This window comes from Mytilus californianus, unplaced genomic scaffold, assembly GCF_021869535.1.
Source record: "Mytilus californianus isolate M0D057914Y unplaced genomic scaffold, xbMytCali1.0.p SCAF_4, whole genome shotgun sequence".
Lineage (NCBI taxonomy): Eukaryota > Metazoa > Mollusca > Bivalvia > Mytilida > Mytilidae > Mytilus > Mytilus californianus.
In genome coordinates, this window is record NW_026262690.1 from 20,864,716 (window position 1) to 20,877,243 (window position 12,528).

The 12,528-nt window shown below is 33.4% G+C and overlaps 1 protein-coding gene across 1 annotated transcript in view; it reads right to left on the reverse strand.

Annotated features, from left to right (window-relative positions):
* Positions 1–8,098, reverse strand: part of LOC127737653 (tetratricopeptide repeat protein 27-like) — a 28,093-nt gene extending 19,995 nt beyond the window's left edge. Inside the window, exons 1-5 of the mRNA XM_052248512.1 lie at positions 7,926–8,098; positions 3,025–3,205; positions 2,067–2,193; positions 859–999; positions 453–555 (exon numbers count right to left, since the gene is read on the reverse strand). Of these exons, the coding sequence (XP_052104472.1) occupies positions 453–555; positions 859–999; positions 2,067–2,193; positions 3,025–3,205; positions 7,926–8,019 (646 nt within the window). The 5' untranslated portion in view covers positions 8,020–8,098. The remainder of the gene's footprint in view (positions 1–452; positions 556–858; positions 1,000–2,066; positions 2,194–3,024; positions 3,206–7,925) is intronic.
* Between the last annotated feature and the right edge of the window lie 4,430 nt (positions 8,099–12,528).

Genomic DNA, 12,528 nt, shown 5'->3' on the forward strand with positions numbered 1-12,528 from the left:
GGTCTATAAAACAGAAAGTAGAATGAAGCTTGTAAGCTTGAACATCCTTGTAAGGGAAGGGGGGACATAGGATTTGTATTTTAATCAGATTGGGTTATTTTGAGATAACTTGAAAGTTTTTCATTTTTTCAAACTGTTGGATTCATAGTAGATTCATGCCATCAATGAAGTTATATTGATGGTCTCAATGCATTTACCCTATGAAAATTCTTACCGTTTTTCCAGAAACGGTCAAGAACAAGTTATGGATTGCAACGGTTTAAAATTGAAATGATTCTAATGATTAAAAAACTGTAAAATTCTCAAGAATCAACCACCCTACCATCGATTTTCAGAAATGAAATAAAAACTAGAAGTTTGAATTTAATCATAAATTACATATTTCTGGTTTGATTTGGTTTAGCATTTCAAATGAGGACTTTAAACATTTAGATAAATTCTGTACTACCTACATTCATCCATTAACTGTATGCATGTTGCTTTGATTGTAGGAGATTTATCATCCAGTATACACTGATGTATTGCTAAACATCTCATTAACCACCAGGACCAAGTCTGAAATTTAAAGAAAAGACTCAATATAATATAGAGATTTGTGACCTACCATACTGTTGTGTACTTCACACCATTTCATCATGTAACTTTTCAAGAAAGCAATATCACTTACAGACATACAATTATATGCTGGGTTTGTTTAAAGTTGCTCTGAATATCAACACAACATTATGTTTATAAACAAATAACAAATATAGGGATATGCTGGACATTGCTGGGCATTGCATGATATGACTGCTGTATGTATGTAAAACAATGTTTGACCTCTTATATTTCCTTTTCTTATTTTATCTTTTATTTTACCTGTAAAGATTTGATACATTCCCTATGCTCAAGCAATATTATTCTGGCTATATATAGATATTCTATTCCTATACATCTACTGTAAATTTCTTCACCATCCATATATAAATCTGTCTCTATACTTGTCCTAAATGTATGGTCCTGAAATTTTATATTAACAAATCATTAAGATCAACAAAATTTGAAAGAAATATACATATTTTTCTCATTTTTGAAGGTTGTACAGTTGCCTATAATTGCTTACATCCACTTTATTTGAACTTTGGTGGATAGATGTCTGATTGGCAACCATACCAAATCTCTCCTTATTTTTATATAAAAGATGCAAGTTCTTTTTAATGGGAGACAATTCTCCAGTTATGAAAATCACTCAAGTACTTCCAATAACACATTTTGAGGTTATCTCTAAATATACAGATTGATCCATACTCAAACCTGTTCTCTTGAAACATTTCAATTAACATCCTGGTCAAGAAGGAATTTTGAAAAAGGCATATGTATAACAAAATCTATATGAAAATCATTTCAGATCATCACATTTGAGGCGTAACGCATTACTGTACCGTGATGCTAAAGGGCACTGAGGAAAACACTGCTCAATATAGATAATACAGCAAACTTTTAACCTATAGAACACTAATTAAAATATACTCAATAAGAAATATTAAATGATGTTACAACATTGTCCATCATTCAGTAAAAATGAAAGCAAGTAAATGCAAACATTTTTTATCTAGAAATACATGCACACATCTCCTTATTTACATATGTATACAAAATACAATTCATTCTAGGAATTGGAAAACAAGTGGATAACCACTTATTTAAACTCCCTACCCATTACAAGTTAATTAATTAATTATAGTGGATTCAGGTTAAAACAAATATTAAGATTTAGATTTTGTAACACTAAGGCAATTTGATGGTACAGTTTGGTACCAGTAATTAAAATTAAAGCCATATTGATTAGTCTGTCAAAAAAATAATTTCCATTGATATTGTGTACTTGTTCCTTGTTTTCCTCTTTAATGAAATTCGAGATTCTACATCTACATCTACATATAAAAATAAGAAGATGTGGTATGATTGCCAATAAGACAACTCTCCACAAGAAACCAAATGACACAGAAATTAACAACTATAGGTCATAGTAAAGCCTTCATCTACATCATCGTGACAATAAAGGTCAATCTAACATTCTATTTTACCTTTCGTTTCTCTTTGATATTAGATGACAACCATTCATATGTGTCTGTTGTGTTGATTGGACCTAACCAATTATTCTGTACAAATGTCTGCAAGCATGATACTGCTATCCCTAACAGCTCTAGTTCTCTGGAAGTTAATATATTTGTTTTTATACATGTATATAAAATTGTTGATCAAATACATACTAGATTTATTCTCTTTGACAGAATTCATTTTCATTTTTTTCCTACTGTTAAGCTCACTGTGGATGTCAGTGGCGTAGCACCAGTGTAGCATTGTAAGCACGTGCTTACAAATAATTGTACAAAACCTTATTTTTTCAATAAGAATTTTATTATATACATTCAGCTTCAAGGGCGCTGCCGCCCCCCTAGACCCCCTGCTTACAATTTATTTTCCAGTGGCTATGACACTACATATCACTACATTATAATCCAAATAAAAAAAATGTGGATAGTGTCCACATGTGGACACAGATGATGCCCCCGCTTGCATATCATATAGTTATAAAGGGACATAACTGAAGAACGGTAAAAGTGACGCTACCCAAATTTGAACTTGATCTGAGTTTTGTGGTAATAAGCATTGTGTATAAGTTTCATAACATTTGGTTGAGGCAAACTAAAGTTAGAGAACAGAAACGATAAATTCAGCAATTTTCCATTTGTAAAGGGGCATAACTCTAGAACAGTAAAAGTGACGCCACCAAAATTTAAACTTGATCTGTGTTTTGTGGTAAAAAAACAACATGCAGGAAGACATTCATATTTCTTTAGAATACACAACAATGGCATGCAAATACAATTGAAACTAACCAAACCCTGTTCAAATTAAAACTCGTTATAGGTTCTATCATGTCTATTTTACAACCCCACTTTCAATATTTCTAATATCAAATGTAGTTTGAATCAAACAATTGCCCAATAATATCTTGACCTGTACAAGAATGACACTTACCTCAGTATCCTATCACCATTTTCTATAAACTGTGGGATATTATCCTGTAACAATAGATCTATTCTTTCTCTGCTGTTTGTATTCACAGTAAGAAGTTTTTTTGTAACCTCGCTGTTTAACACACTGTCGAATCTGGATTGTTGTAAATATCTTAAAAAGTCTTGGTCAGAATCAGTAACACCTGAAGTGTAGATTTAATACAAGAAACAATGATTTCAAAGTTTTTTTCATATCAATAGTTCATGCATGATGAGTTAATATAAAACATGTCAAAGAGAATATATGATTATATCAGATATAAGGCTATGTTTCTGGCATGTTGAATTCATGTATTGTAAATATAAAAATATGTTCACAAGCCCTATCCATTACTCTGTCAGATACACAAATGTATCAGTATCAAGTTAAAAAAATCTTTATTATTTATTTGCATAAGGCCTCCAAACTGCTTACATTTTTTGGGGAAATGACTACCAAACCTTGTCAGAGCAAATTATTGTAGGCTTGATAAAATATATATGTATTATCCCAAAACAGCATGTATTTGTACAATTCTCAGAAGTGATTTATTGCATTCTTTAACTTTGTTTTAAAGAGTATGGTACAATGAGTTATAGTAAATTTTGATCTTATATGTTTTAAAAATCAAGTAAAATCAGTGAGTGTTTTATTGCAATCAGACATGTACATCAATGTATATCACAGACTTGAGTCCACTGATTTTCTACACTGTAAAGTACAAAATATATCATTTTAAAATATGTTGTGGTATATTTTCTTGTCCATGGACTTGCAAGTTCATAATCAATAGTTATTATAAAAAATGTCCATTTGATTTACTTGTGCACCATTATTTGATAGTATTTTACGTTATTATTGTGTATTTAAAAAAATATCAACACAGGATCACATCAGCACCAGTGAAAATTCAGCATGCAATTGACACTTCAATAAAATTGAGAATGGAAATGGGGAATGTGTCAAAGAGACAACAACCCGACCATAGAGCAGACAACAGCAGAAGGCCACCAATGGGTCTTCAATGCAGCGAGAAACTCCAACTCCCGCACCCGGAGGCATCCTTCAGCTGGCCCCATAACAAATATGTATACTAGTTCAGTGATAATGGACGTCATACTGTTCTTATATCTATCATGTCTATTTATTAGATTTATGAGAGACCTTTTACTGATGTTTACCAAAATTTAACTTCATTTCACAAATATTGACATAATTTTTTATTCCAATCCTTGGATTATTTGGATTGCCTAAGACTATTTAAGGTTTATCATTACTATTTTAACACAAGTGACTGTGTTCACTTACAGCTTGAAATTTTCTCTCAATACAGACAAAATCGTACAACAGGAAAAGTTTTTAAAGCCAGGCAGAACCTTAGATATATAAAGTTACATCCATTTAACCATTGTGTGTTTCAGAAAGTTAAAATAGTTTCTGGATTTTGATAAGCAATTTCTTTCCTTGTCACAGATGTGTAAAAATAGGACTAAGTCTCAAATGGCCAGGATGCAATATTTGTGACTAAATTTTGCCAAAAAATTTCTAAGTTTCAAAGTCTGGAAAATGAGATACATGTATTCCATAATCAGAGGCGGATTTAGAGGGTTTTCCAGGGGGCCCGATCCCCCCTTTTGTGGGAAAAATTTGGTTGATTACCGGTATATAGGGAATCACTGAAGCATGACTGGAGCGGGCCCCCTCTTAGGCACAGTGGGCCCCCCTTATAAAAATATCTGGATTCGCCACTGATAATAGAAGATGCACAACTTCAACATATGTGCAATCTTCCTGTGAAGTGTAAGGGAACTAACTGTAGGAGGAGTTGATTACACAAAACTGATACCCTCTTTCCCATTTGAACTTTGGTGGATAGTTGTCTCATTTGCAATCATACCACATCTCCATATTTTTATATTCATAAATTTTTCTGAAAAAAGACTAAGTTAAAGTCTGGAAAAATGATGATGGATGGCTGCTTAAAGTCCAGTTGCATTTAAAAGCATATTCAGGATGAAATAAAATTGAGAATGGAAATGGGGAATATGTCAAAGAGACAACAACCCGACCAAAGAGCAGACAACAGCCGAAGGCCACCAATGGGTCTTCAACGCAGCGAGAAAATCCCGCACCCGGAGGTGGTCCTCAGCTGGCCCCTAAATAAAATTGTGTACTAGTTCAGTGAAAATGGACGTCACACTAAACTCCAAAACATATAAATGAACTAAAATTAAAAAACATACAAGACTAACAAAGGTCAGAGGCTCCTGACTTGGGACAGGCACAAAAATGCGGCAGGGTTAAACATGTTTTGTGAGATCTCAACCCTCCCCCTTTACCTCTAGCCAATGTAGAATAAAGAAACACATAGCAATACGCACAGTAAAACTCAGTTTAAAAGAAGTCCGAGTCCGATGTCAGAATAGGTAACAAAAGAAACTAAGCAAAATGACAATGATACATAAATGAACAAAGGACTACTAGCAGTTACTGACATGCCAGCTCCAGACCTCAATTAAACTGATTGAAAGATTATGTTTTCATCATATGAAAATCAAGTACAATCCCTCCTGTTAGGGGCTTAGTATCATACCATCATAAAATATATGAGAAGAACATAACCCGTATCATGCCAACAACTGGTTTTAGAATAAATGTATTTATTTCCGATACAAAAACCCTATGAGAGAATCAATATTAATACCAAAATATGCAATCCTTAAAGACTTGACAACAGTATCGTAACTATATCCTTTCCGAATAAGTCTGTTTAAAGGTTTGGTTAGCTTTTGAGGTGAACATGTTAATGTAATATTTATATATAATTTTTAACGTGCTAGTTCATAAGGTAACAATCTACAGGAAGACATGTCACCCTACCCAGACACATTATGGTTCATATGGACCCTTTGGCTGAAATGGATGCATTTTCACATCAAAAATTTACTCTGAGTACAGACAAACCTATGCATCTGGAAAAATTTTAAGGCATAGCATGCCCTAGATAAATAAAATTCAAATACATTTTATGTTTTAGAAAATTAAAAACTTAACTGAATTTTGCTGTGCACTTTTTTTCATTCCTCCAGAAGGTGCCAAAATAAACAAAGTCGGGAAAGAGGTTTGAGAACTTCCCCACAGGTAATTAATGAAGTGACATGTATTGATTGACATGGACAATAGAGGGCCAATAGATACCAGACAATAATTGGTGATTTAAATTGCATACCTGAGTGGACCATATCAAGTGAAACTCAACTGTTTTTTAAAATAATCATCTTCTGCAGGGATGTATAAGGGTGCACAGTAAAATCCAGTTAGGTTTCAAATTTTCTAAAACATAAAATGCATTTGAATTTTATTTATCTAGGGCATGCTATGCATTAAAACATTTCCAGATGGCAGGTTAGTCTGCACTCAGAGTAAATTTTGAGGTGAAAACACAGCCATTTTAGCCAAAGGGTCCACATGAACCTTATTCTGACTACGAGCCAACCAGTCTTTGCTCTTACTCTTTGGTGCAGCATGCTTAGCAGGGAAGCAGCAAATACCAATTTTAAAGTCTTTGGTTTGACCTGGCCGGGGTTCAAACCCACAACCTCCCACACTCTAAATTGTAAACTGTAAATTGATACCCCATTTGGGAAAAGTATTTATGTGTAATGTTTATTGGTCGTTATGGGTACAAACAAGAAGAATCTTGTTGTATCAATACATGTTTCACGCAGAAGGAAGCGTTGTGTCGATTTAGACGTTTGGCGGGAAAGTCAGTGGTTGGGTCCAAGGGTATGGGGATGTTTGTGAGGGATTCTTGTGTTCAGTATGGGGAACATTTCGAAAACACCCCTATCCAGAAAATAGTGTATTCACCCTGGAGTATATGAGTGGGTGAGGAATACATTTCGGTTTCTGTCGATATTCTTATTAAGAAGACCAGTGTTCAAGAGTAAGCATGTTACATAGCTGTAAGTGATATAGTCAAGGACAACTTGTACTGGGGACAACTTGTACTGGGTACAAGTTTGTCTAACATAGGAAGTTGGCAGAGCAGACTGTCCCATACTGAGGACAGACTGCAATAATCCGTACTGTCTGGTAGTGACAGTTTGTCCCACTCTGAGGACAGGCTGTACCAACCCGCACTGTCTGGTAGTGACAGACTGTCCCACTCGGACAGCTGTACCAGCACACACTGTCTGGTAGAGACAGACTGTACCAGCCACACTGTCTTGTAGTGATAGATCGTCCCACCTGGAGGACAGGCTGTAAGATTGTATAATATTTGTATATATATATATATATATATAACTGTTCGTCGTTACTTTATATCGGCAAAGAGCCCCTATGTAGTATGTATATTTTAGTTCATTGTGCATAACATAGATAGATATATAGTTTTTAGTATTGCTGTATTGTTTATGGACAGCTTGCATCCAAGTATTTACTGGAACGAATCGTTTGAGATATAAACGCCTGGTTACAGGTTACACATGTATATGAGGATCTTCCCCAACCAGCTTAACAGAAAAGGGTGTTGAAAGATCCCTCTTGAAAGATACTAAGGAGGGAGCCTCAGACCGTTTCAGGTTGTCAGTTCTTGGGCAAGAGCTGTACTTAAATCTGTTGAGTTAGGTTGAGTGTAGCAAAATTATTTATCAAAGAGTAATGTTCAACCTTAACCCCCGTTGGCGTTGTAATAAAGCCAGTATTGGTTACTACGACGCATACAGATATGTTGGTTATAAGCTCATTCTAAGAGCTTATTATAATTCCTTGTTTGTACACTATGCCGACTCTAAATAAAGCTTATTTATTTATTATTTGGATATAATTTGGTTATTTAAAATAAACAATATTATTGTTATTGCAGTGTTTTAGATTACCGTCAAAATCTGTTAATTCTTCCACGGTTTTTTGCTCATTATTTGATAAGATGTCATTTTCAAAATCTGTACACATCTTCTGTTTTCTTTCCATGACTGAAAATAAACACAGACGTGCTGCGAACCTAAAGAAATCTTTACATGTGAAAATGAATGGAGGCTGACATATTGAAATTTTTAAATGTCAGCTCGAATGCGGTACAACTATGTTTATATTTCCGAAATTTTCTTTTTTTTTCTACATTGTTTATTGTTTCTATTATTTTCATGATTGGTTCTGTGTTGCTGTTCTTATTTCTTTTCTTTTCCTTTTATCTGATTTCTTTACATTTATATGTGTTTTTTTTCAATATTTGCACTATCTGCTTTGTTATGGTTGGCTAATTTTTTTGTTTTTAGGAGTTTCTTTTGCTGTTGTTTAGGGGATGAAAATTTGATTTTCCTGTGGTGGTGGCCCACTGATGAGTCACAAGGATTTTGAAAATGAATAACTTGTCCTGTTAAGAACTGAAAATATATAACATTGCACAATACAGAATGGAAATGAAAATTCTGCAACACAAAATGAAATAAAAAAGTAAAAAGAAATTTTCACGCAATAAAAAATAAGCATGTGTAGCAACAGATGAAAATAAATAATCAATCTGAGAAAAAATCCTCCTGCCACCCCCAACCCCTTCCCCTCTGGAATATCAAATGGCCCTTTATATTTCTTTCTTTTTGGTCCATTGTATGCGTTATATAAGTTTTGTTACTAGCTTGTAGTTTATTAAGGATATCACAGACAGTTTAATAGTACAAAATAAGGAGATGTGATATGATTGCCAACAAGCAACTCAGAGGCAGATTTACGTGGGGACTCCTGGAGCTTCATATATTGTTAATGCATAGACTTTATACAAGTCCAACTCCTAAAAATATTGCCTTGTCACAGATGACCACAAATATGATCCACTTGTATACACAAAATAACACAATCCCATTCTCATTTCCTGGTTCATGACATCACCTTATGTGACTTTTTACCAGACACTAACTTGCCACCATCAACAGGACTGGTGCAACTTAAGTGGATTAGGAACTGCAAACCATTCCAGAGCACCTATAAGTTCATCATCCAGTTTTTGATAGGGTTCGTGCTGCTCAATATACTGTAACTCAGGCCTGGGGTAATGGTAATTTGTAATTGTAATGCATTGTAATATTACATTTTTTTGATGTAATGCAAAGCAATTTGTAATGCACATTTTATGCATTACAATTACATGTAATGTAATGATTACTTTAGTCAAAAATCAATGTAATGCCTCCATTACTGTACATTACTTTTCATTACAAATTGGTAAAATACATAAAATTGAAGAATATAGTAAAATAAAAATAAAATATTAACAAAAACAGGGATATAATAAATGTGTCATTAAAGGATTATCTTGTTAAATGCCTAAGGGCTCTGTGAAGACAAACATAAGTTGAGAAGATTTGATTGCAATAAAAAAAATTTGATATTAATCAGGTGAAATAACAACACAGACAGGACCAAAACCACAGTTTGGTGTAAAAATGTTGATTGACACATTCAATCTTTCATTGAAATACATGTAAGGTGTGTATAGAATTATGAAAATTTCATCTTCATATTTTTTTCCATTCATCTATATAGTTTTGTTTAATAATTTTTTTAGAAGATTTTTCATGGACCACCAAACACCAAAATATTCCCAATATCATTTTATACAAATATCAGAAACCAAGATCAAGACTTGATAATTTTCACCATACCCCGCCCCCTTTGCCAATTAAAGAAGTTTTATATTTCTTACCTTAATGTGTGGTTTAAAATATTTGAAGTCTATGTCACTAACACTGTATATATATGTACATATACCCCGGTAATATTTATCAATTTCTTATAAAAATCTGTTTTTGAAATGTTTTTAGTTTTTATATTGAAAAAGTAATGTGTAATGTAATGCATTACACAGGCAAAGTAATTGTAATGTAATGCATTACATGTGAGAAAAAATGTAATTGTAATGTAATGCATTACATTGCAATGTAAAGGCCCCAGGCCTAATACTGTTTACTATTTAGTATTCTCTTAATTTATAGTGACTTGTCTGATAATCTTTCATCATTTTGTTTTGGTTGCCAACATGTTAATATCTTATTTCCTTTCTTATAGCTAATCCTCTCTCTTGTATTTAGGCCACTAAAATAATATTAGTAGATTCTCATCCCACTTTTGAAAAAAATTTGGAGAAGGGGTGAATTTAATTTTTTAATGTTCACCATTTATGGTGAAAACCTATAGATGAATGAAAGAAAATAAAATAAAATGCTCTGTAGGGTGCAGCTTGATACTACCGCAGAAGTCAAACCTTGAATAATTGAGGCAAGTATGGACACAACATTCAAGCTTGATACAGCTCTGAAATTGGATTGTGATTAAATATTTGACACAGCATAGGTTTCTGACACAATGAATGTGGTCTAAGAACTTAAAAATTTGAAATTGGACATTTACCTATTATGGTTCAATATTCAAAATCTTAATACATGGTTAGATTCAGCATATCATAGAACCCCAAGAATTCAATTTTTGATAAAATCAAACAGACTTTAATTTTGGATCTTTTGGACCTTAATGAGGACCAATATGAAAACCGGGCCCAAAATCAAAAATCAAAATACATGGTTAGATTCAGCACATCAAAGTACCCCTAAGTATTCAAAACTTTGAATTAAAACCCATTGAAATTGGTCAAGAAATAAGCAATTTATACAAAGTATTAGAAAAGTATTGTTTTTGACTCCTTTTTCCTAAACAGTTAGGGCCATAACCCCCAAAATCAATCCCAACCTTCTTTTTTTGGTAGGGAACCTTGTGGTACAATTTCAAAGAGACTTATACAGAAAATCCTTTTTTTTTGGCCCATAATTCTTTTACAGATTGGACCATAACACCAAAAATCAATCCCAACCTTCTTTTGGGGTATGCTTTGTTGTACAATTTCATAGAGATCCATACACTTATACAGTTATTGTCCTGAAACAAGAAAAATGCTTGTTTTTGGCCCCTTATTCCTAAACGGTTAGGACAATAACCCTGAAAATCAATCCCAACCTTCACTTTGTGGTATGGAACCTTATGGTACAATTTCATAGAGATCTCAAGTTATTTTCTGGAAACCAAATGTCTTCAGACTAAGACTTCGCAGACAATGCGATAACATTATACAGCCGCAAAAATTTTGCGATCGTATAAAAATTGGAGCAGGGGATGAGAATCAAGGATTTTTTTCATCATCATTATATATATATATATATTTATATTTTTACACTTTTAAGTATGGAACTTTGTATGGTGTTTAAAACATAATGTATCAACTAGCAAAACTTGATTAAAGCTTTCATGAGTAAAATGAAGATCAATAATGTCTAAATCATATGTGGCCTTAGTCATTAACATGATTCTTCAACTGACAAAACAGAATTTCTCTGACAGGTAGTTGCTTTGATCTAACCTTTGGGGCATTTTATAGCTGATTATATGGTATGGGTTTTGTGGAAGGCCTTACAATGATCTACTGTAGTTGCTTAAATCCACATAATTTGGACACTGGTGGATAATTTTGTCATTAGTAATTATTTCTCATCTCCTTATTTTATATAAACCGGTGAAATGAAAATCATGGACACATAATTTTTGTCTTGACACTTGTCATTCAACATGATTCATCAACTGACATAAGGTCCAATATGATTTGTAGCTGCTTGGATCTGAAATTTTATGCAAAACTGAACAAGGACCGAACAATTACATGTATGAACAAACAAACTTATGTACAGATCAAATGCCACGACTTATTTGGAAGTATGTATAATCAAAAACAAGCATCAAGCACTTGAAGGGTTTGAATATACTTTTTTAAGAATATAAAATGTGGGGTCTACATCAATGTGACAGCAACCAAACGAAAACATCAACCAAAAGACATCTAGAGCGCAACAATAGACAGGAATATGTCAAGCTCTAAATCATCATGGTATAACAAAAGACATATAGAGGGCAACAATAGACAGGTGTCCATACAATATGTCAAACTCTAAATCATCATGGTATAACAAAAGACATCTAGAGGGCAACAATAGACAGGTGTCCATACACTATGTCAAGCTCTAAATCATCATGGTATAACAAAAGACATCAAGAGGGCAACAATAGACAGGTGTCCATACAATATGTCAAACTCTAATTCATCATGGTATAACAAAAGACATCTAGAGGGCAACAATAGACAGGTGTCCATACAATATGTCAAGCTCTAAATCATCATGGTATAACAAAAGACAACTAGAGGGCAACAATAGACAGGTGTCCATACAATATGTCAAGCTCTAAATCATCATGGTATAACAAAAGACATCTAGAGGGCAAAAATAGACAGGTGTCCATACAATATGTCAAATTCTAAATCATCATGGTATAACAAAAGACATCTAGAGGGCAACAATAGACAGGTGTCCATACAATATGTCAAGCTCTAAATCATCATGGTATAACAAAAGACATCTAGAGGGCAACAATAGACAGGTGTCC